Raw genomic sequence first — 26,762 nt, 5'->3', positions numbered from 1 at the left:
GCACTTGTGGCAGGGATGCATAAGTATTTCTTTGCCAGACAACTCACACGTGGAAAATTAGATCCGTGAAATCGCCACCACTCCAAAGGATCAGACTCGCTGTCTGCTGCCGTTGCCAGAATGTAGCTATTCAGCTCTTGCTCAATGATCTGCCTCTCTGAACATGAGGCAGGTGCACTGCTGGTCTGCTTAAAGAAGCTCCCAAGGCTCTTCTTGGGCTTCTTGCCTGATTGATGAGCAGTGGAAGCTTCTTTCTCCCTGTCAGTGTGATCCTCTGCAAGAGACGATTTTCCCAGGGCTGTGTTCTCCACCAGGAGGGCTTCGGTCTCTGAGGCAGCTCTCACCTTAAAAAATGAAAATAATTAAACTTTATTTGTATAGCACCTTTCATACATAAAATGCAGCCCAAAGTGCTTTACATTTGAAGCAATAAAACAAGAACAAATGAATAAATACCTTAATGTCCTCCAGTTTCTCAGCGGACATGTACCTGGTCTTGAACCTTGGATCTAGAAAGGTAGCCATGGAGAGCAGCTCATCTGTTGCAGGGTCAGTGTACTTGTTATTCAAGTAATCAAGAACCTTGATCTTGATCTCTTTGGTCAGTTCTGTATCGTCCTTGCTCAGATTTAGAACCTCTGCATTTAACAGATTGATGACAGGCTTCAAATAGGACACGCTACATACGCTTCTCCTGACAGGGCATCTGTAAAGTCCTGGAGTGGCTTCAGTGCTGCTGTGACTGATTCCAAGACCTGGATGTCTTGCCAGGTAGGTACAAGGTGCCGTGTCTTTTTGTCCCCTGCCAGGACCTGTGTAATGGCCTTTTCCTGCTCCAGGACTCTTTCCATCATTTTCAGACGAGATCCCCACCTTGTCGGAGATTCTGTGATGAGCTTGTGCAGGGGCAGGCTTAGTTCATTCTGTGCTGTCATCAGGGCCTTCTGCTTTTTCCAGCTGTATGAGAACGTGCTAACCACCTTTTGCAAACCCCTGTGGCCCGGGAAATCGCACACCCCTGTGGCCCGGGAGCGTTTTGGACACTCCTCTCTGGAAATTGGGAATAAGAAATCAAAATAATAGGGTGAAAAATAATCGAATCACAATACAATAATAATTAATAATAATGCATTTTTATATAGAAATCACAATACAATATAACTTTTAATCTTTGTTTGAGGATTTACGGCATTTACATTCAACTGTTACACATTTTACAAATCTGATGTGCTTAGATTTAGCCTACGGTACATGGCTGATGTGAGCTGTATTTTTCTTAATAATAAGCATCATACAGGGTAGGCCTAGGCTACAGTCCTGAAACTTACCAATAGCATTGTGCAGCCTGTGTCCGAAACATCCAAGGTTTGCCCACTTGTTCAGCTGCAATGCCTTGATCATGTTCGATCCGCTGTCGGTCGTCATACAAACTTGACGCGACTCTTTTAATCCCCAGGACGACAGTATGTCCCTCAGCCCACCTGCAATTATTTCCCGGTGTGGTCGTCTGGGAAATAAGACGTCTGTAGGCACTTACTTTTCAGTTTCCAGTCACCGTCTATGTAATGGATTGTGAGGCTTATATAAGGTTCTGTGGTACGACTTGACCATAGATCGGCAGTAGTGGAGAAGAATGGAATGTTATTTATCTCACTGTAAACTCTGTCCCAGCATTCTGTGTAAAGCTGTGGCAGGCATTTTTGGCTAAAAATATTTGCGGCTCGGGGATCTCATATCTTGGGTCCAGAGTTTGAATCAACTTTCTGAACCCCTCTTTCTCCACAGTTTGAATCGGTACCATGTCCTTCGCTATGTGATTTGTAATCGCAGCTGTGATGTCTATCCATTTTTTGCTCGTCTTCTCATAGCAAGTACCGGCAGCAAATGATGATATAATTGATTGTTGAGTGCGAGTCTGGCTTGTCTTCGGGCGAGCTCCTGGGCTTACTGTCTCACGCATTCTGGTGCATTGTTCATACTCACGGACATGTATGTTTTTAAGTGATTGAACAGGTTGGTCGTGTTTCCACCTTTTGCTAAGACAACACGGCGACACAACTTGCATAGGGTAGTGTTTGGTCGGGTCGGAGATTTTAAAGCCAAACCAGTTCCAAACAACAGAGGTGCCCCCTTTCTTCTTAACCAATTTATCCTCCTGCTCTTGAGCAACATCAATTTCTGTGTTTTTCGCTCATCCTGGATTGTAAAGTTTTCCCCAATAGTTAACCTGCCTCCTAACTGCAGCTGCCTGCACACTTCTTTGTTGCTAGCACTACATGCGTGCAACAAGTGCATGCGACGTGCGCTCATAAAAATAGGTCAACATATTAACATACATTCTTTTATTCGTAAGAACCAAGAAAGGTTGGATAAAAAAATAAAAAAAGATGTAGCTACTTAGTACTATCACTCAGTTGAAATTTGGAACAAAAAAATATTGATGCAAAATTCGAATTTATGAATTCTGAATAAATCGCGGTATCCATGATATTGCTAAATCCATATCATGGCGCGGCACAATACCGGTTTTTACTATCAAACCGGTATATCGCCCACTCCTACGCCAGAGACAAAAAAATAAAAACATAGGAACGCAAGACTTTATTGCTGGGTTTTTCACAAAAATGTTTGGTGATTGACTAGAAATGCCTTGGAGATCAACCGGTCGGTTGGTGACCACTGGTGTAGAGTGACACAGTCTTTGATTTGAGTTTAGCCGCCGGTGATGGCCAGGACTTGCAGAAAGTATGGTTTTTAAATTAATTTGATCAAGCTATGTAGCCTTTTGATTACTTTTTGATGAATAAATAAAACAAAAATGTTTACTAGCCACCAATGTTCCCTCAAATTTTTCTCAGCACTGAGCAAATTTCAGGTCTGCTGAGTGCAAACTTGAATGTTGAAAAATTCTATGCAACTTCCAGCGCGCGTTTACTGTGAACACTGAGGCTGTACCTGCTTTACGTTAGGTTTTAACAGTGGCCATGTAGGCTACTGTGGCTATTTGATCATAATGTAGGGCTACCAGAGTGGCCTACCATCAAAAACAATGGAGAAAATGCATCCCATAACATTTTAACATGGAAATAGCTGTTTTGTCATTCAGTCTACAGTAGCAGCCAATGTGTGGTTCAATGTTATATTAACCTGTTTATCCACTTGTCCTTCAGACACGGAGGTGACTGAAAATGGTGTTTGATGCAAGAAATCACTTTAGAAAATAAAATGCATTATTATTCCCATATGATTATTACAGGAAATAAGACAAATTATGCTACCCTCTGCCTACTGGCTACTTAGCTTATTCAAGCCTGTCTCAAAATACAACACTGCCCTTTTAAGACAAAAAAAAGCTCTTTACCTGACTAGCTTTTCAAAGATGTCTAGAAATGTACACGTTTTGTGCTCTTCTGGGAAGCAATCCCTCCCCTATTGCTGACTACAAATGATCTATAACTGGGCTAATAAGTCACTAACTAGCACAGGATGTACACACGTGGCTACATGCAGCTCTTGTTTTGATCTCAAAACAAGCACATCTACTCATGACCACAGCTGTAAAGACAGTCCAGATCAAAGTAAACGGCACAGATCCATCTATGGCAATGGTCAATTTGCATATCGGCCTACTGCAGCTCTGATTGGTCATGCCGCACCGGTCTGTGTAGAGTACGGACTGAGTCATGCTTGTCAATACAATGGAATCCTACTCTGATGCGTTCTGCCTACTACAAAATCTCTTGCATATGTCATTTTGTTTCAGTATGTTGCATTGAAAGAGGCTAATATTGCGTTGATTCGATCACAATTGCCATCGTGAAGGGAAACGTTAATAGTGAAAACTCTAGAAATTTCCAAATTCAAAATCTTGTCTACGTGGGCTGATACAGTATTTATTCTGCGCAGCAGTGCCGGGGGAGCTGCGAGGCAGTCTCGGGGCTACTGCACGCCCGCGCACAGCTTAGAGGGAACATTGCTAGCCACCTAGCAATTTTATGAAGTTGGCTTTAGCTAGTCAGCTAGATTGGGAACCTATCTCCCAACCTCATAACTAGCTACCAAGACATTTCAGGCTATCAATCAAGTTAGTTAGACAAGCTAGCCTAACTATCTTCACATATAATTTGGCATAATGATTACGGCTCTAGATTGTTGGAAATTGCAGTTTCAGGCGTAAAAAAACAGCTACATTCTCCAATTTAAAATAATGGGTGCATGACGCCCCTGAATAGAAATACAGGTTTTACGAATTTAGTGATGTTAAGTTATGACTAAACAAAAAAGCCTTTATGGAAAGTATATTCAGTGCATTGCAGGGAGATAGACCCACAATGTCAGTTAAAGAAACACACAATGCTGTGATACCTGACACTCAGTCGGAGCAGCCCATTTGGAAAAACTTTGTTTATACTGGATGTATTGTGTGGAGACAGCAGTGTGGGAATACAGGTACTGTAGGCATAAGAACAGAGAGGATAGCACATGATGTAACACAGATATAATAGCTGGAACTGAGTGGAGCCTTCCTACTGCTGATTACAGACCAATACTCCTGAGTGGCGCAGTGGTTTAAGGCACTGCATCGCAGTGCTAACTGTGCCACTAGAGATCCTGGTTCGAATCCAGGCTCTGTCGCAGCCGGCCGCGACCGGGAGACTCATGGGCGGCGCACAATTGGGGGTAGGGGAGGGAATGGCCGGCAGGGATCTAGCTCAGTTGATAGAGCATGGCGTTTGCAACGCCAGGGTTGTGGGTTCAATTCCCACGGGGGGCCAGTATAAAAAAAATATGTATTCACTAACTGTAAGTCGCTCTGGATAAGAGTGTCTGCTAAATGACTAAAATGTAAATGTAATAATGACCACAGACAAAAGCCTGCCCTTACATGTGTTCTGTGTGACTCATACTAGTGTTGCACGGTATATCGAAACTTCGGTACTTTTGATAAATAAATACAGTTGAAGTCGGAAGTTTACATACACTTAGGTTGGAGTCATTAAAACTTGTTTTTCAAATTTCTTGTTAACAAACTATAGTTTTGGCAAGTCGGTTAGGACATCTACTTTGTGCATGACACAAGTAATTTTTCCAACAATTGTTTACAGACAGATTATTTCACTGTATCACAATTCCAGTAGGTCAGAAGTTTACATACACTAAGTTGACTGTGCCTTTAAACAGCTTGGAAAATTCCAGAAAATGATGTCATGGCTTTAGAAGCTTCTGATAGGCTAATTGACATCATTTGAGTCAATTGGAGGTGTACCTGTGGATGTATTTCAAGGCCTACCTTCAAAGGCAGTGCCTCTTTGCTTGACATCATAGGAAAATCAAAAGAAATCCACCAAGACCTCAGAAAAAGAATTGTAGACCTCCACAAGTCTGGTTCATCCTTGGGAGCAATTTCCAAATGCCTGAAGGTACCACGTTCATCTGTACAAACAATAGTACGCAAGTATAAACACCATGGGACCACGCAGCCGTCATTCCGCTCAGGAAGGAGACGCGTTCTGTCTCCTAGAGATTAACGTACTTTGGTGCGAAAAGTGCAAATCAATCCCAGAACAACAGCAAAGGACCTTGTGAAGATGCTGGAGGAAACAGGTACAAAATTATCTATATCCACAGTAAAATGAGTCCTATAATCGACATAACCTGAAAGGCCGCTCAGCAAGGAAGAAGCCACTGCTCCAAAACCGCCATAAAAAAGTCAGACTACAGTTTACAACTGCACATGGGGACAAAGATCGTACTTTTTGGAGAAATGTCCTCTGGTCTGATGAAACAGAAATAGAACTGTTTGGCCATAATGACAATCGTTATGTTTGGAGGAAAAAGAGGGTGGCTTGCAAGCCGAAGAACACATTACATTTACGTCATTTAGCAGACGCTCTTATCCAGAGCGACTTACAGTTAGTGCATACATTATTCTTTTTTATTTTCATACTGGCCCCCCGTGGGAATCGAACCCACAACCCTGGCGTTGCAAACGCCATGCTCTACCAACTGAGCTACCTCCCTGCCGGCCATTCCCTCCCCTACCCTGGACGACGCTGGGCCAATTGTGCGGCGCCCCATTGGTCTCCCGGTTGCGGCCGGCTACAGCAGAGCCTGGATTCGAACCAGGATCTCTAGTGGCACAGCTAGCACTGCGATGCAGTGCCTTAGACCACTGCGCCACTCGGGAGGTGAACACCATCCCAACCGTGAAGCACGGGGGTGGCAGCATCATGCTGTGGGGGTGCTTTGCTAAAGGAGGGACTGGTGCACTTCACAAAATAGATGGCATCATGAGGAAGGAAAATTATGTGGATATATTGAAGCAACATCTCAAGACATCAGTCAGGAAGTTAAAGCTTGGTCACAAATGTGTCTTCCAAATGGACAATGACCCCAAGCATACTTCCAAAGTTGTGGCAAAATGGCTTAAGGACAACAAGGTCAAGGTATTGGAGTGGCCAATACAAAGCCCTGACCTCAATCCTATACAACATTTGTGGGCAGAATTGAAAAAGCGTGTGCGAGCAAGGAGTCCTACAATCCTGACTCAGTTACACCAGCTCTTTCAGGAGGAATGGGCCAAAATTCACCCAACTTATTGTGGGAAGCTTGTGGAAGGCTACCCGAAACATTTGACGTTAAACAATTTAAAGGCAATGCTACCAAATACTAATTGAGTGTAAGTAAACTTCTGACCCACTGGGAATGTGATGAAAGAAATAAAAGCTGAAATAAATAATTCTCTCTACTATTATTCTGACATTTCACATTCTTAAAATAAAGTGGTGATCCTAACTGACCTAAGAGAGGGAATTTTTACTAGGATTAAATGTCAGGAATTGTGAAATACTGAGTTTAAATGTATTTGGCTAAGGTGTATGTAAACTTCCGACTTCAACTGTAGGTACTCACATTTTTGTTAGGTTCGGTACATCTGTCAAATGTGTCTCACGTGATCAAGTCTGTCGATCAGCACAACCCTTTTATAGCACAAAGAGTATAGTGCCTGCTCTATTTACTCATTCATTGCTAGAGCTGTCTGGGCTGCATCGTTAGCTCCCCACCGCCCACATGCTACACAGAAATTAGCACACTTGAATAATGCAACACATGTAGAAATGTTTCAACTGTTCATTATTGTTTGCAAAACAATGTCCATACAGGCTAAACACAACATGTAAAGTGCTGGTGCCATGTTTCATGAGCTGAAATAAAAGATCCCAGATATCTTCCATATGCACAAAAAGCTTATTTCTCTCAAACGTTGTGCACAAATTTGTTTACATCCCTGTTAGTGAGCATTTTATCCGTTGTCAAGATAATCCATGCACCTGACAGATGTGGCATATCAAGAAGCTGATTAAACAGCATGATCCTTACAGGTGCACCTTGTGCTGGGGACAATAAATGGCCACTCTAAAATGTGCAGTTTTGTCACAAACACAATGCCACAGATGTCTCAAGTTTTAAGGGAGCGTGCAATTGGCTCACAAGTGGGTGGGCCTATGCCCTCCCAGGCCCACCCATGGCTGCGCCCCTGCCCAGTCATGTGAAATCCATAGAGTCGGGCCTAATTTAATTTATTTCAATTGACTGATTTCCTTATATGAACTGTAAAATCTTTTAAATTGTTGCACGTTGAGTTTATATTTTTGTTCAGTTTACTTAAGTAAAAATACTTTAAAGTACTACTTAAGTTGTTTTGGGGGATATCTGTACTTGACTGTTTATATTTTTGACAACTTTTACTTTAACTCCACTACATTCCTAAAAGAATATGTACTTTTTACTCCCATACATTTTCCCTGACACCCAAAAGTACTCGTTACATTTTGAATGCTCAGGCAGGACAGCAATATGGTCCAATTCACACACCTATCAATATAATGCGTTTTCATCCCTACTGCCTCTCATCTGGTCCTCACTAAACACAAATACTGCATTTGTAAATGATGTCAGAGTGCCTCTGGCTGTCTGTAAATAAAAATAAATAAAAAATGTAATTGTGCCCTCTGGTTTACTTAATATAAGGAATTTGATGTGCAGCATTCACTTTTACTCAAGTATGAAAATTGAGTACTTTTTCCAACACTGTACATTCAAAACCAGACAATTGGGTGACTTTTTAATTGTAGGCTAACTTTCCTTGCTAGCTTACAGCTGAAGCAACATCAATTCACTACCCTAGCACTTAGTTTGTGAAAATATGCAAACCATAACGCATAATATGCTGATTTCAAAGCTGATTATCACCAAAAATAGTTATTAATTTACACCAAAACTTCATTCACTAATTCGTCTCCCTCGCCCACCCGTCTGGTTTCCACTAGATTCCATAGCCACATTCTGCCTTGCTAATGAAGTGCATGCACACACCTCCTATTGAACAATATGCATTTACCTGTATTGTGAACAGACCTAGCCTACATCTTGATTTAACCAGTTTATCAATAGATATTTACCTTTCAAATAAATGATTACCATTATGTTGTTTTGTAGTTAGATTGGAAAAATAAAGTCAGATTGATTGTATAATTGATTTATTAATGCTTCAAAATTTAATGATATTGAACTCAAAAGATGACCAACGATTGAACAGAGCAGTAGCTGAGTGTATCTGTCAGGATAAACTGTCATTCTGTGACTTTGGCTAATACGCCTTATTATTTGTTGTTGTGGTATCGTTTTGTAATCGAGTATCATTATGTATCGAGTATCATGATACTAAACCTGGTATCAGTATCGAAGTCAAAATTCTGGTATCGTGACAACAATCTCATACTGCCCTTACAAAGAAAGAAAAGGACAACAGCCAGAAAGGTTAACAGCTCGACTCTCAGTGACACTGTGAATGTTTATTTGCAGCCAGTTCTAAATGATGGCACCAGTTCTTAGTTTTAAAGAAAGGTGTTTCAGATAAAACCCTTCTCCTTTGTGTTTACTATACTTAAATGGGCACTACAATTGCCAACAACGAAGTACTGTAAACCCCATTGAATTCAACACATGCACTAGTTCTACCTTCCTCACTGACCTCTGACCTTTTGTACTGCTCCAGACCTCTATGAACTGTCCTCACTACTTTGTGAGGCCCACCTACTGGGCAGAGACATCAGTTCAAGGTATTTTTGATTTACATTTGGTTGAGTTGTCAACTAATGTGAATTCAACAAGAAAAAAACACCCATGACATTGGATTTAGGTTAAAAGTTTGGTGAAAAAAAGACAATTCCCTTACTGATGTATTTCTGCAAATCCAAATCATTTCCCCATGTTGATTCAACATCACATTGATTTTCTTGTTGTTTAAATGACATGGAAACAACGTTGATTCAACATTGTTTTTGCCCAGTGGGCAGAATGTATTCCCATATCCCCACTCAGGCAGCAGTGGCAGTGGCGACAGCTGGAAGCTAAACTCACTCAACTCAGCTGGCCAGAGGGAAAGTAACAAAATCAGGCCAATCGATAAGATTGATAGGAATATGAGTTGTCTGAAAAAACACACGCAGACACTCATGCAAGCACATACAAATCCACACTCCAACAACAAAACCATCTGGGTTATATAATCCCCCAGTGAATAGATATCCCTTTCCACACAGTCAGTAGCTACAGTAGGTTTCATTAACTTGTCCAGTCATTTTTCGTAAACATTTAGAAAGTTTGCATAGAAAATAGATTTGACAATTGCCTGCTACAGTGTTTTTCAATTTAACAATCGTGTCGATAAAAACAACTGGACGTAAGGACGTCTGACCTAAACATACAAATAAGATACAAATAATAAAATCGCTAAAACCTAGTGTCATTTTATTTTACTGGTTGAGTTTTTCAAATTACCCATTTAGGCAAATTGCGCATTAATAAATTGCCGACATCCTGTATGCCTTCCCACCTATCTGTGTCATGCCTCAAGTAACCAGTAAAAGCCATTATGGATAGAATGCAAGAATTGAAGATAGCCCTATTTGATAAAAGACCAAGTCCATATTATGGCAAGAACAGCTCAAATAAGCAAAGAGAAACGACATTCCATCATTACTTTAAGACATGAAGGTCAGTCAACACGGAACATTTCAAAAACTTCTAAAGTTTCTTCAAGTGCAGTCGCAAAAACCATCAAGCACTATGATGAAACTGGATCTCATGAGGACCACAGGAATGGAAGACCCAGAGTTACCTCTGCTGCAGAGGATACGTTCATTAGAGTTACCAGCCTCAGAAATTGCAGCCCAAATAAATGCTTCAGAATTTAAGTCACCGAAACATCAACTGTTCAGAGGGGGCTGCAAAGAAACCAATACTAAAGGACACCTGCATCAGATGACCTGGCCTCCACAATCCCCTGATGAGTCAGAGTGAAGGAAAAGCAGCCAACAAGTGCTCAGCATATGTGGGAACTCCTTCAAGACTGTTGGAAAATTTGTTTAACCCTTTTTTGGCTACTACATGATTCCATATGTGTTATTTAATAGTTTTGATGTCTTCACTATTTTTCTACAATGTAGAAAATAGTAAAAATAAAGAAAAACCCTTGAATGAGTAGGTGTCCAAACTTTTGACTGGTACTGTATGAAATATATATATATATATATATATATATATTGTTTTGCCATAAAAGGGGTTGAATACTTATTGGCTCAAGACATTTTAGCTTTTCATAATAAGTATTCAACCCCTTTTATGGCAAAAATTTGCTAAACAAATCACATAATAAATTGCATATGGACTCACTGTGTGCAATAGTGTTTAACATTATTGTTTTATGATTACCTCATCTCAGTACCCCACACATACAATTATCTTTAAGGTTCCTCAGTCGAGCAGTGAATTTCAAACACAGATTCAACCTCAAAGACCAGGGAGGTTTTCCAATGCCTTGCAAAGGGCACCTATTGTTAGATGGGTAAAACAATTAAAAAGCAGACATTGAATATCCCTTTGAGCATGGTGAAGTTATTAATTACATTTTGGATGGTATATCAATACACCTAGTCACTACAAAGATACAGGCGTCCTTCCTAACTCAGTTGCCGTAGTGGAAGGAAACCGCTCAAGTATTTCACCATGAGACCAATGGTGACTTTAAAACAGTTTCAGAGCTTAATGGCTGTGATAGGAGAAAACTGAGGATGGCTCAACAACATTGTAGTTACTCCACAATACTAACCTAATTGGCAGAGTGAAAAGAAGGAAGCCTGTACAGAATAAAAAATATTCCAAAACATGCATTCTGTTTGCAACAAGGCACTAAAGTAATACTGCAAAAATGTGGCAAAGCAATTAACTTTTTGTCCTGAATACAAAGTGTTATGTTTGGGGAAAATACAATACAACACATTACTAAGTACCACTCTCCATATTTTCAAACATAGTGAAAAACAGAGCCAAGCACAGGCAAAATCCTGGAGAAAAACCTGGTTCCGTCTGCTTTCCACCAGACACTTGGAAATGAATTCACATTTCAGTAGGACAATAACTTAAAACACAAGGCTAAATATACATTGGAGTCGCTTACCAAGAAGACAGTGAATGAGTGGTCGAGTTACAGTTTTGACTTAAATCTGCTTGAAAATCTATGTCAAGACCTGAAAATGGTTGTCTAGCAATGATCAACAACCAATTTGACAGAGCTTAAAGAATTGTTTAAATAATAAAATGGGCAAATGTTGCACAATCCAGGTGGGGAAAGCTCTTAAGAGACTTACCCAGAAAGACTCACAGCTGTAATCGCTGCCAAAGATGATTCTGACTCAGGGGGTTGAATACTTATGTAATCAAGATAGTGTTTAATTTTTTTTTTTTTTTTTTTACAAATGTTAAGAATTTTTCTTCCACTTTGACAGAGTATTTATTTGTATATAGTTGACCAAAAAAAGACAATTAAATCCATTTTAAACCCACTTTTGTAAAAATGTGTAATTTATCAATTTCGAAAAACATAATTCCACTTTGACATTATGGGGTATTGTGTGTAGGCCAGTGACAAAACAATTACATTTAATCTATTTTAAATTCAGGCTGTAACACAACAAAATGTGGGAAAAAACATAAAGGGGTGTGAATACTTTCTGAAGGCACAGTATGCTCCCAGCAGGCCCAGTTATTCAGGAAAGCTTAACATGCGCCCTGCCTCCTCTCTGATCCAAGTGCTCATTAAGACATATTGTTACAGTGCATTTCCACATAAAACGATGGGGGTACCAGTCACTTTCTCCTAATGCCCGCCTGCATCTACATATCTACCTAAATACTCCAGTATCCCTGCACATTTGGTATTGGCACTGACCCTGTATATGGTTTCCTCTCTTACTTATTGTGTTTTCTTTATTATATACACTACAATTCAAAAGTTTGGGGTCACTTAGAAATGTCCTTGCTTTTGAAAGAAAAGCAATTTTTTTGTCCATTAAAATAACATCAAATTGATCAGAAATACAGTGTAGACATTGTTAATGTTGTAAATGGCTATTGTAGCTGGAAACGGCTGATTTTTTATGGAATATCTACATAGGCGTACAGAGGCCCATCATCAGCATCCATCAGTCCTGTGTTCCAATGGCACGTTGTGTTAAAAGGCTAATTGATCATTAGAAAACCCTTTTGCAATTATATTAGCACAGCTGAAAACTGTTGTGCTGATTAAAGAAGCAATAAAACTGGCCTTCTTGAGACTAGTTGAGTATCTGGAGCGTCAGCAATTGTGGATTCGATTACAAAATGGCCAGAAACAAATAACTTTCTTCCGAAACTCTTCAGTCTATTCTTGTTCTGAGAAAAGAAGGCTATTCCAATGAGAGAAATAGCCAAGAAACTGAAGATCTCGTACAACGCTGTGTACTACTCCCTTCAAAGAACAGCGCAAACTGTCTCTAACCAGAATAGAAAGAGTGGGAGGCCCCGGTGCACAACTAAGCAAGAGGACAAATACATTAGGGTGTCTAGTTTGAGAAACAGACGCCTCACAGGTCCTCAACTGGCAGCTTCATTAAATAGTACCCGCAAACCACCAGTCTCAACGTCAACAGTGAAGAGGCGACTCCGGAATGCTGACCTTCTAGGCAGAGTTGCAAAGAAAAATCCATCTCTCAGACTGGCCAATAAAAAGAAAAGATTAAGATGGGCAAAAGAACACAGACACTGAACAGAGGAAGATTGGAAAAAAAGTGTTATGGATAGACAAATCAAAGTTTGAGGTGTTCGGATCACAAAGAAGAACATTTGTGAGATGTAGACCAAATGAAAAGATGGCTGGAGGAGTGCTTGATGCCATCTGTCAAGCATGGTGGAGGCAATGTGATGGTCTGGGGGTGCTTTGGTGGTGGTAAAGTAGGAGATTTGTACAGGGTAAAAGGGACCTTGAAGAAGGAAGGCTATCACTCCATTTTGCAAAGCCATGCCATACACTGTGGACTGCGCTTGATTGGAGCCAATTTCCTCCTACAACAGGACAAACTATGCAATAACTATTTAGGGAAGAAGCAGTCAGCTGGTATTCTGTCTATAATGGAGTGGCCAGCACAGTCACCGGATCTCAACCCTATTGAGCTGTTGTGGGCGCATCTTGACCGTATGGTACGTAAGAAGTGCCCATCAAGCCAATCCAACTTGTGGGAGGTGCTTCAGGAGGCATGGGGTGAAATCTCTTCAGATTACCTCAACAAATTGACAACTAGAATGCCAAAAGGTCTGCAAGGCTGTAATTGCTGCAAATGGGGGATTCTTTGACGAAAGCAAAATTTGAAGGACACAACTATTATTTCAATTAAAAATCATTATTTCTAACCTTGTCAATGACTACATTTCCTATGCATTTTACTATACAGTGGGGGGGAAAAGTATTTAGTCAGCCACCAATTATGCAAGTTCTCCCACTTAAAAAGATGAGAGAGGCCTGTAATTTTCATCATAGGTGCACGTCAACTATGACAGACAAATTGAGATAAAATAAATCCAGAAAATCACATTGGAGGATTTTTAATGAATTTATTTGCAAATTATGGTGGAAAATAAGTATTTGGTCACCTACAAACAAGCAAGATTTCTGGCTCTCACAGACCTGTAACAACTTCTTTAAGAGGCTCCTCTGTCCTCCACTCGTTACCTGTATTAATGGCACCTGTTTGAACTTGTTATCAGTATAAAAGACACCTGTCCACAACCTCAAACAGTCACACTCCAAACTCCACTATGGCCAAGACCAAAGAGCTGTCAAAGGACACCAGAAACAAAATTGTAGACCTGCACCAGGCTGGGAAGACTGAATCTGCAATAGGTAAGCAGCTTGGTTTGAAGAAATCAACTGTGGGAGCAATTATTAGGAAATGGAAGACATACAAGATCACTGATAATCTCCCTCGATCTGGGGCTCCACGCAAGATCTCACCCCGTGGGGTCAAAATGATCACAAGAACGGTGAGCAAAAATCCCAGAACCACACGGGGGGACCTAGTGAATGACCTGCAGAGAGCTGGGACCAAAGTAACAAAGCCTACCATCAGTAACACACTACGCCGCCAGGGACTCAAATCCTGCAGTGCCAGACGTGATCCCCTGCTTAAGCCAGTACATGTCCAGGCCCGTCTGAAGTTTGCTAGACTGCATTTGGATGATCCAGAAGAGGATTGGGAGAATGTCATATGGTCAGATGAAACCAAAATAGAACTTTTTGGTAAAAACTCAACTCCGTCGTGTTTGGAGGACAAAGAATGCTGAGTTGCATCCAAAGAACACCATACCTACTGTGAAGCATGGGGGTGGAAACATCATGCTTTGGGGCTGTTTTTCTGCAAAGGGACCAGGACGACTGATCCGTGTAAAGGAAAGAATGAATGGGGCCATGTATCGTGAGATTGAGTGAAAACCTCCTTCCATCAGCAAGGGCATTGAAGATGAAACGTGGCTGGGTCTTTCAGCATGACAATGATCCCAAACACACCGCCCGGGCAACGAAGGAGTGGCTTCGTAAGAAGCATTTCAAGGTCCTGGAGTGGCCTAGCCAGTCTCCAGATCTCAACCCCATAGAAAATCTTTGGAGGGAGTTGAAAGTCTGTGTTGCCCAGCGACAGCCCCAAAACATCACCGCTCTAGAGGAGATCTGCATGGAGGAATGGGCCAAAATACCAGCAACAGTGTGTGAAAACCTTGTGAAGACTTACAGAAAACGTTTGACCTGTGTCATTGCCAACAAAGGGTATATAACAAAGTATTGAGAAACTTTTGTTATTGACCAAATACTTATTTTCCACCATAATTTGCATATAAATTCATTAAAAATCCTACAATGTGATTTTCTGGATTTTTTTCTCTCATTTTGTCTGTCATAGTTGACGTGTACCTATGAGAACTTGCACAATTGGTGGTTGACTAAATACTTTTTTTCCCCACTGTATTTCCTATTCAAACTCATTTCATGCATGTTTTCATGGAAAACAAGGACATTTCTAAGTGACCCCAAACTTTTGAATGGTAGTGTATATTTAGTATATTTTTACTGTACTGTTGGGTAGAGTTAAGCATTTCACTGTACTTGTGCATGTGACAAAACTTTAACATAACTCTTTAGAACCCATAGCGGCCGTCGACGGCCTTTCTTTAAATTACTATCTTGGCTGTGAACGGCCTTGTTTTTCTAACAATAATGTGTAAATATCGCAAAATTAACTTGCTAACAACTTGTTGTCGTATTCGCGTGGCTGTTGTCATCAACCAGAAACCGGAAACAGGGTGTGGGCGGGGGTCAAAATGACAGCGCCGAAGTGGACACGACTTTTCACTGTAAAATAAGCTGTATCTACAGTGGGGGAAAAAAGTATTTAGTCAGCCACCAATTGTGCAAGTTCTCCCACTTAAAAAGATGAGAGAGGCCTGTAATTTTCATCATAGGTACACGTCAACTATGACAGACAAAATGAGAGAAAAAAATCCAGAAAATCACATTGTAGGATTTTTAATGAATTTATATGCAAATTATGGTGGAAAATAAGTATTTGGTCAATAACAAAAGTTTCTCAATACTTTGTTATATACCCTTTGTTGGCAATGACACAGGTCAAACGTTTTCTGTAAGTCTTCACAAGGTTTTCACACACTGTTGCTGGTATTTTGGCCAATTCCTCCATGCAGATCTCCTCTAGAGCAGTGATGTTTTGGGGCTGTCGCTGGGCAACACAGACTTTCAACTCCCTCCATAGATCTGGAGACTGGCTAGGCCACTCCAGGACCTTGAAATGCTTCTTACGAAGCCACTCCTTTGCCCGGGCAGTGTGTTTGGGATCATTGTCATGCTGAAAGACCCAGCCACGTTTAATCTTCAATGCCCTTGCTGATGGAAGGAGGTTTTCACTCAAAATCTCACGATACATGGCCCCATTCATTCTTTCCTTTACACGGATCAGTCGTCCTGGTCCCTTTGCAGAAAAACAGCCCCAAAGCATGATGTTTCCACCCCCATGCTTCACAGTAGGTATGGTGTTCTTTGGATGCAACTCAGCATTCTTTGTCCTTCAAACACGACAGGTTGAGTTTTTACCAAAAACTTATATTTTGGTTTCATCTGACCATATGACATTCTCCCAATCCTCTTCTGGATCATCCAAATGCACTCTAGCAAACTTCAGACGGGCCTGGACATGTACTGGCTTAATCAAGGGGACATGTCTGGCACTGCAGGATTTGAGTCCCTGGCGGCGTAGTGTGTTACTGATGGTAGGCTTTGTTACTTTGGTCCCAGCTCTCTGCAGGTCATTCACTAGGTCCCCCCGTGTGGTTCTGGGATTTTTGCTCACCGTTCTTGTGATCATTTTGACCCCACGGGGTGAGATCTTGCGTGGAGCCCCAGATCGAGGGAGATTATCAGTGGTCTTGTATGTCTTCCATTTCCTAATAATTGCTCCCACAGTTGATTTCTACAAACCAAGCTGCTTACCTATTGCAGATTCAGTCTTCCCAGCCTGGTGCAGGTCTACAATTTTGTTTCTGGTGTCCTTTGACAGCTCTTTGGTCTTGGCCATAGTGGAGTTTGGAGTGTGACTGTTTGAGGTTGTGGACAGGTGTATTTTATACTGATAACAAGTTCAAACAGGTGCCATTAATACAGGTAACGAGTGGAGGACAGAGGAGCCTCTTAAAGAAGAAGTTACAGGTCTGTGAGAGCCAGAAATCTTGCTTGTTTGTAGGTGACCAAATACTTATTTTCCACCATAATTTGCAAATAAATTCATAAAAAATCCTACAATGTGATTTTCTGGAAAAAATGTTCTCAATTTGTCTGTCATAGTTGACGTGTACCTATGATGAAAATTACAGGCCTCTCTCATCTTTTTAAGTGGGAGAACTTGCACAATTGGTGGCTGACTAAATACTTTTTTTCCCCACTGTATGTTGGTTGGCGATACGGATTCGGACATGTCCTTGCACTTTGAAAAGCGATGATGTTGAGGTGAGTGAAATAAGTAAAACAGCAGATGTATGTTTGGTGTTTTTGATGTTTGATCATTTGAAATTTGGGGAAATCGCTCTCAGATTAGTCCTGTCATGATAACTTGGTTGGTACTGGCGAGCACATCAGTGGTGGAGCTCGAATGATCGCTCTTGGTCTCATGGAAATAGTTGCAGTGTTTAGCTGTATATAGTCAGCTAACTATACTGAACAAAAATATTTAAAAAACACAACATGCCACAATTTCAAAGATTTTACTGAGTTACAGTTCATAAGGAAATCAGTGCATCTGTTGGTCATATACCTTTTTTTTTAAAGGTAGGGGCGTGGATCAGAAAACCAGTCAGTATCTGGTTTAACCACCATTTGCCTCATGCAGCACGACATCTCCTTCGCATACAGTTGATCAGGCTGTTGATTGTGGCCTGTGGAATGTTGTCCCACTCTTGAAATGGCTGTGCAAAGTTGCTGGATGTTGGCAGGAACTGGAACACGCTGTCGTACAAATCGATCCAGAGCATCCCAAAAATGCTTACGTGTGACATGTCTGGGGAGTATGCAGGCCATGGAAGAACTGGGACATTTTCAGATTCCAGGAATTGTGTACAGATCCTTGCGACTTGGGGCTGTGCATTATCATGCTGAAACATGTGGTGATGGCAGCGGATGAATGGCACGACAATGGGCCTCAGGATCTCGTCACGGTATCTCTGTGCATTCAAATTGCCATCGATACCATAACCCGACCGCCACAATGGGGCACTCCGTTCTCAACGTTGACATCAGCAAACGCCCTACACATGGTCTTCAGTTGTGAGGCCTGTTAGGCATACTGCCAAATTCTCTAAAACGACATATGGTAGGGAAATGAACATTCAATTGTCTGGCAACAGCTCTGGTGGACATTCCTGCAGCCTGCATGCCAATTGCACGCTACCTCAACTTGAGACATCTGCACATTTTAGAGTGGCCTTTTATTGTCCCAAGCACAAGGTGCACCTCTGTAATGATCATGCTGTTTAATCAGCTTCTTGATATGCCACACCTGTCAGGTGGATGGATTATCTTGGGAAAGGAGAAATGCTCACTAACAGGGATGTAAACAAATGTGTGCACAACATTTGAGAGAGATAAGCTTTCTGTGCATATGGAACATTTCTGGGATCTTTTATTTCACCTCATGAAACATGGGACCAACACTTTACATTTAGCATTTATATTTTTGTTCAGTGTAGTTGGTTGTTTTGTCTTGTTTCTACCGATGTAATTCATATGGAAACGGCCAAAGCTGTTTGCTATAGCTAGCTAGCTAGCTAGTCTGTCAGGCAAGAAAAGTTGTGTGTAGCGGTAAATTTGGGCTGCGCTCACGAAGCGTCAACCTCAGTTGTCACTTTCACTAGCTAGCCATACAGACAACCAGCTAACTAGCCACTGAACTGAAGGCTAGAGTCATTCGTGTTAATCTGTTGGGTTTAGGTTATGGTTTGTCACGTTTGCTTGGTGCTGTTATTCATAGGCTATACATTGCCTTGTTTTCCTATTATTTGACAGCTTAGATGTTGTGTTAGGGTAGGTGCCCGCGCAGTGGAGCTCATATGATTAGTTGGATATTTGTTTACATAGCCAGCTAACAAGTTGCTTGTTTTGTCCTGTTTCTACCGATGCAATTCATTTGGAAACTGTCCCAGCTTAGTAACTAATCAGCTAACATTAGCGAACTCTGTAGTTAGTCTGTCAGGCAAGAAAGCAAGAGTTGATTGGAGGAGAGAGAGAGACACTTTTGTTTATTATCTATTTCACTTGCTTTGGGAATGTAAACACATGCTTCCCATGCTAATAAACCACCTTAAATTAAATTGAGAGCGAGAGAGGGGAATGGGAGGCGTGTAACTGTATCACATAATTTATTATGGAAACCCCTTACTAGGAAGAGAGTATGTGTATGGTTGAGAAAAAGAAAGAAGAGGAAGGAAGAGAGGGAGAGTGATTATCTTCCTAACCACAATTGTATCCTATTTGCTGCTCCTATCTCACTCACTCTGTTCCTCTAGGTCAGTGAAAGTGAGGGAAGTGATGTGGAGAGTCAGGGAAAAGCAGCAAAAGGCAGGGAGGAAGAGGAGTTAGAGATGATTGGAGGGATAGAGATGTGGAGCGCGGCTCGAGGAGTGGAGCGAGAGGAGAAGAGGAGAGTGAAGACGAGGGAGAGTAGAGAGGAAGTGGAGAGTGGGAAGAGTGGAGGGAGAGGAACATGGAGAGGAAGAGGAACATGGAGAGGAGAAAGAAGGGGGACACACAGCCTAGGCCTAAAGTGACAGTGGCTTTGGAGTTGCTTTTAAAAGTGGTAGGAACATATCTGTTCCAGAGCTTGTAATGGATTACAAGAAGAAAACTGGGCTGGGTTGACCATCTTGACCAACTGAGGAGCTATTACAATGTTGGACACACAGGCAGAAAATGGTGGAAGTATGTGTTTTTGGGGAGGGGGGGGTGCTCAACTTTGACATCATAAATGTGTACATTGTGTGGGGGACCCTGCAAAGGCCCATTCCCAGAAACCGCAGGCACTGGCCCTGAAGGCATTCAAAACGCAGCTTCTGCATTCACTTTGTGATATGGCTACAGTGGCAGGAAGAGGGGGAACCGGGGCGTGTGGTCCGGGTTGTAACTCATAATTTTAAAGCAGGTGAAGTTTGAAGGGCACAAGAGAGGGTGTGTGGTGTGCATCCGGAGTGGATGCAGGACAAAGAGTGGGAGATGTGTAGAAACCTCCGTTGGGTGCTCTACGTGTTCTGTGCCACTTTGCAGGATGGGGCCATGCTTCCAGAAGTTCCATGACATGTTGTAGGCTAAATGCAAACACTAAAGTGACAGTGTGAAGCAGATGTGTTTTGTATCCTCTCTCTATCTAATACTTGTTGCATTCACTGAAATGGTGTCAAAGTAGGCTACTATTTCTACATTTTGTGTCAGGCCTGGTCTGTACTACATCTTATTGAGAGAGATTATCGACATTTTGAAATAGTCTCTGAATACTTGTTTGCATTTTTACATTTGTTACAGAAGTAAGAATCGTCGTCAATCAAATAGCCTACTTTGTGTGGGTTGTGAAATACTTTCTGAATATTGTCCTCTGGTCACATTTCGGATAATTGTTTTAATATTTATATGTAAATCATATTTATAAGTATAATATATTATACTTGGTACATTTTGAGTGAGTAATTTAGTCAAATGTAATACAATTGAAATTATCTAGGGTTTTTTGTTGTGTTCAGTGTTAGTTTTTTGATAGTGTCTACACAATGGAAGACAAAATTACTGTTATTCCAATTGACATGAATGTGGAGTAATATTAAAAGGTTGTGCTCTTTAAAACTAAGTTAACTTGTAATTGTTATTTGTTCTTTGTTTTTGAGCTATGTCTGTTTGTTTGAAATGTGTGAGAAAATGAGCTTTATCTTGAAAATTCTAAGTAATCTACAGCAGCATTCTAGAAGTTCTACTGGGGTCTAAAGGGTTAAATCGAAGCGCACTATAGCTTCCAGACCCTACTGGATTGGCTGTTGATACCTAGCACTACCTAGCCTGCTTGCTAGCACCCACATGAGGGTGGAGCTACCGGGGTTATCCAAATTATTGTGTTATGTGGAAATTGGGCATGACATAGTGTTTACACTATACAAGCGGCACTCACCTAGCCTCACCCTCATGTGGGTGCTAACAAGCAAGCTAGATAGTGCTACATATCAACAGTCATTGTCAGCCAATCCAGTAGGGGTTGGAAGCTATGGTGAGCATCGATTGGTCACTCGCATCAAGATATCGCGGAGGATTTGCATAAAGTTCAGTTTTCCACAACTTTAGTCACGGCCTATTCAGCTCCCTCACCCATGCTCGCGTCGCTCAACGGTCCCGCAGCCCACTCCGCTTCTCTCGCTTTCCTTCCATTGAAAGTGAATGGCTTCCAATGTTTCACCGTGGGATGCGGCTGTATAGGGTGAACGCACTGTAACACTTAAATATAGCCTAAATATTTGTAATACATTTGAAAAGTTAAATTACCTTTTATGTTGGGCATAAACACAACCAGTCACAATATTTTAAACGGATTAGGCTACTTCAAAAGTCACCTGTAGGCTACCTGCACATCAGGGTTTTTCCCATCAGGAAAATGTGGCACGAGACAGCAGCATTTTTTACCGGACATTTGAGAAATGTACCTACTGGGTGCGTAACCTGATTAGGGTGTCGACCCATGGTGCTCAAAATGACAGAAACACATTTAGATTAGGGTAATTCATGGAAGTCATGTAGTAACCAAAAAAGTGTTAAACAAATCAAAATATATTTTATATTTGAGATTCTTCAAATAGCCACCCTTTGCCTTGATGACAAGCTCAATTGGTAGAGCATGGCGCTTGTAACACCAGGGTAGTGGGTTCGATCCCCGGGACCACCCACATGTAAAAAATTTATGCACACATGACTGTAAGTCGCTTAGGATAAAAGCGTCTGCTAAATGGCATATTATTATATTAAATGACAGCTTAGCACACTCTTGGCATTCTCTCAACCAGCTTCATGAGGTAGTCACCTGGAATGCATTTCAATTAACAGATGTGCCTTCTTAAAAGTTAATTTGTGGAGTTTGAGCCAATCAGTTGTGTTGTAATAAGGTATACAGAAGATAGCCCTATTTGGTAAAAGACCAAGTCCATATTATGGCAAGAACAGCTCAAATAAGCAAAGAGAAACTCAATACAGTTTCTTCAAGTGCAGTCGCAAAAACCATCAAGCGCTATGATGAAACTGGCTCCCATGAGGACCGCGACAGGAATGGAAGACCCAGAGTTGCCTCTGCTGCAGAGGATAAGTTCATTAGAGTTACCAGCCTCAGAAATTGCAGCCCAAATAAATGCTTCACAGAGTTCAAGTAACAGACACATCTCAACATCAACTGTTCAGATGGGACTGTGTGAATCTGGCCTTCATGGTCGAATTGCTGCAAAGAAACCACTACTATAGGACACCAATAAGAAGAAGAGACCTGCTTGGGCAAAGAAACATGAGCAATGGACATTAGACCGGTGGAAATGTGTCCTTTGGTCTGGAGTCTGGTTCCAATTGCCGTGTCTTTATGAGACGCGGTGTGGGTGAACGGATGATCTCCGCATGTGTATTTCCCACCATAAAGCATGGAGGTAAAGTGACTATGCATAGATAATAAAACAGAGGATAGCAGCAGCGTTTGTGAAGAATGTGAAGGAATGTACAGTGAGGGAAAAAGGTATTTGATCCCCTGCTGATTTTGTACGTTTGCCCACTGACAAAGAAATTATCAGTCTATAATTTTAATGGTAGGTTTATTGAACAGTGAGAGACAGAATAACAACAACAAAATCCAGAAAAACGCATGTCAAAAATTTTATAAATTTATTTGCATTTTAATGAGGGAAATAAGTATTTGACCCCCTCTCAATCAGAAAGATTTCTGGCTCCCAGGTGTCTTTTATACAGGTAACTAGCTGAGATTAGGAGCACACTCTTAAAGGGAGTGCTCATAATCTCAGCTTGTTACCTGTATAAAAGACACCTGTCCACAGAAGCAATCAATCAGATTCCAAACTCTCCACCATGGCCAAGACCAGAGCTCTCCAAGGATGTCAGGGACAAGATTGTAGATCTACACAAGGCTGGAATGGGCTACAAGACCATCGCCAAGCAGCTTGGTGAGAAGGTGACAACAGTTGGTGCGATTATTCGCAAATGGAAGAAACACAAAATAACTGTTAATCTCCCTCTGCCTGGGGCTCCATGCAAGATCTCACCTCATGGAGTTGCAATGATCATGAGAACGGTGAGGAATCAGCCCAGAACTACACGAGAGGATCTTGTCAATGATCTCAAGGCAGCTGGGACCATAGTCACCAAGAAAACAATTGGTAACACACTACGCTCAAGAAAGCACATATACAGGCCCGTCTGAAGTTTGCCAATTAACATCTGAATGATTCAGAGGAGAACTGGGTGAAAGTGTTGTGGTCAGATGAGACCAAAATGGAGCTCTTTGGCATCAACTCAACTCGCCGTGTTTGGAGGAGGAGGAATGCTGCCTATGACCCCAAGAACACCATCCCCACCGTCAAACATGGAGGTGGAAACATTATGCTTTGGGGGTGTTTTTCTGCTAAGGACAACTTCACCGCATCAAAGGGACGATGGACGGGGCCATGTACCGTCAAACCTCCTTCCCTCAGCCAGGGCATTGAAAATGGGTCGTGGATGGGTATTCCAGCATGACAATGACCCAAAACACACGGCCAAGGCAACAAAGGAGTGGCTCAGGGAGCTGAAGGTTCGAGTTGCCAAACGTCAGCCTCGAAACCTTAATGACTTGGAGAAGATCTGCAAAGAGGAGTGGAACAAAATCCCTCCTGAGATGTGTGCAAACCTGGTGGCCAACTACAAGAAACGTCTGACCTCTGTGATTGCCAACAAGGGTTTTGCCACCAAGTACTAAGTCATGTTTTGCAGAGGGGTCAAATACTTATTTCCCTCATTAAAATGCAAATCAATTTATAAGATTTTTAACATGCGTTTTTCTGGTTTTTGTTGTTGTTATTCTGGTCTCTCACTGTTCAAATAAACCTACCATTAAAATTATAGACTGATCATGTCTTTGTCAGTGGGAAAACATACAAAATCAGCAGGGGATCAAATACTTTTTTCCCCTCACTGTATGTGTGTGTGTGGCAACAATATGCATGTGCGTGTGTGTTTTGTGTGTGTGTGTGTTGTAGTGTCAGTGTAGTGAGAGTGTGTGGGTAGTCCAGTGAGTGTACATCAACCTTGTGCAAGAGAGTCGTATAAATACAAAATAAAATAAGGGGGTCAATGCGAATAGTCCAGGTAGCCATTTGATTAACTGTTCAGTAGTCTTATGGCTTGGGAGTAGAAGCTATTAAAGAGCCTTTTGGTCCCAGACTTGGCACTCTGGTACCGCTTGCCGTGTGGTAGCAGAGAGAACAGTCTATGACTTGGGTGGCTGGAGTCTGACAATTTCGCTTGGTCACAAATGGGTCTTCCAAATGGACAATGACCCCAAGCATACTTCCAAAGTTGTGCCAAAATGGCTTAAGGACAACAAAGTCAAGGTATTGGAGTAGCCATCACAAAGCCCTGACCTCAAGCCTATAGAAAATATGTTGGCAGAACTGAACAAGTGTGTGCGAGCAAGGAGGACTACAAACCTGACTCAGTTACACCAGCTCTGTCAGGAGGAATGGGCCAAAATTCACCCAACTTATTGTGGGAAGCTTGTGGAAGGCTACCCGAAACGTTTGACCCAAGTTAAACAATTTAAAGGCAATGCTTCCAAAAACTAATTGAGTGTATGTAAACTTCTGACCCACTGGGAATGTGATGAAAGAAATAAAAGCTGAAATAAATCACTTTCTCTACTATTATTCTGACATTTCACATTCTTAAAATAAAGTGGTGATCCTAACTCACCAAAGACCTGGTATTTTTTACTAGGATGAAATGTCAGGAATTGTGAAAAACTGAGTTTAAATGTATTTGGCTAAGGTGTATGTAAACTTCCGACTTCAACTGTACATGAAGTACTGTCAATGCGTCCCACCCTCTCAGGCTCCAGAGCCGGGTATTTGAGTTTTCGAATTACTGAAGAAGTGGGAATGTATATATTTTTTATTAATGTACATTTTCCCTTACACGTATTAAATGTACTTTTCTCTTGTAAATTTTTTGCATCCCCGTTCAGTTGGTGACGACAATACACCTTTAAGTGAAGTTCGCCATAAAACCCAGAGAAGAAGAGAGAGAGAGATTGAAATTGAGTTGAGAGAAAGAGAGAAATGGAGGCAAGGAAGATCTCAGGAAGCCCTCGCTTGTTTTTGTTTTCATCTCAGGAGTTGAAAAAAGTTCATTTGTCTTAAAAGGTATACAACTCCTTAGACCAGAGAAAAATTAACAAACAAAGCTATATCATAATTATGTAAATCATGGGCCAAGGTAAACTGAACATGTTCTGCTGCTTTGCTTGCCTGAGCGGGTCGTGAAAACGTCAACAGTAAGTCAACAGTGTGCCCTCACCTGAGTAGGGTCGTCGTGGAGAAATGTCTTCCTCATCTTCCTCTCTAAACACACGCTCGAGAGTTGACTTCCCGGACCCGCCATCCTCCACAGGCACCACAGTGAAGTTGGTGGGCATTTTATCCCCTCACTGCATTGGCTCTAGCCTGAGAAAGTCAACTTCTCTAGTCCCGCTCTACATCTCAAGGCACAGTTCGATGTGCTCTTTCCTATTACGTCTCTCAGCAATATCGCTTAAATTCTGCCCCCATGTGACCAGGTTCTCTCCAAATAAGGAGTGTTCTGCAACTCCTCCCTCAGGAAAAATCCTTTTACACTCAATTTCTCCCCCCTCTAGGCTATAGTACTTACGACAGACAATACTCATAATGTTACAGCAGGCACCTCCTCCTGAAAATCTTTCCCTTCCTTTAAGGAAAAGAGCCCTCTATCTGTATTTATTCTATCTCTATGTTTCCATTTACTTGTCGATTTTTAGAACGTTCGCATAGAAAATAGATGTGACAATTGCATGCTACTTTCCGTTTCCATTTAACTATTGACGATAACAAAAAACTGCTGCACGTATTGATGTCACATCAACAACAACAACAACAAACAACTACAGTAGCTAGCTTTCTATCCAATTGGCGACAGATTTTCATGTTTATATTCTGAAATCCGCATAAAGAAAATATGCGCATTTTCCCACCAGTGTTGTTGTTCCATCAAATGGACTTGTTGCCGATAAAACTCAGTGCGTGATGACGTGGAATACGCAACATGTAATTGTTCCCTTAAGTTTTAGTGTACCGAATAAAAATCTAAAGTGCAATGTGTTTCCATCGCATTTTCAACTCTAACGATAGTTTTGTCACCCCCAAAAAACTGTTGCGTTAAATAGCAAAGGTGTCTACTCTGGCCTTGGCACATGCTGTAGCCAACAGCTCACAGATAGCCTGCATGTGCTGGTAGGCTACATGATGACATGATTATGGATAAGAGTGAGAATATTTTTGTTCATCATAATTTATTTCATCTGTAGCCTAATAAACTGCATGCTTTCCCGGGTCGTAGTGGAGGACCACACCATATCATCAAGTGACTCCAAGTTTACTTCGATATTATGATTATTATATCAGTATTTGCACATAAAGGCATTTCCACAATAATTTCTCGCATAATTCATTTTACAGACACAAAAATATCCCACCATGTCAAACAA

The 26,762-nt window shown here is 41.4% G+C and overlaps 1 protein-coding gene across 2 annotated transcripts in view; it reads right to left on the bottom strand.

The window, feature by feature from the left end:
- The window catches only part of LOC121580968 (solute carrier family 12 member 7-like), a 95,401-nt gene extending 69,237 nt beyond the window's left edge, over window positions 1-26,164 (bottom strand). The window contains exon 1 of one of the 2 annotated variants that reach the window (XM_041896208.2): window positions 25,559-26,164. In XM_041896208.2, the coding sequence (XP_041752142.1) occupies window positions 25,559-25,676 (118 nt within the window). In that variant the 5' untranslated portion in view covers window positions 25,677-26,164. The remainder of the gene's footprint in view (window positions 1-25,558) is intronic. The other variant, XM_041896209.2, reaches the window with a different exon arrangement.
- Window positions 26,165-26,762: the final 598 nt, after the last annotated feature.

The sequence above is a fragment of the Coregonus clupeaformis genome, chromosome 14 (genome assembly GCF_020615455.1).
Source record: "Coregonus clupeaformis isolate EN_2021a chromosome 14, ASM2061545v1, whole genome shotgun sequence".
Lineage (NCBI taxonomy): Eukaryota > Metazoa > Chordata > Actinopteri > Salmoniformes > Salmonidae > Coregonus > Coregonus clupeaformis.
Note: the sequence above shows the minus strand (reverse complement) of the source record. Positions and strands in the feature narration are given on the sequence as shown.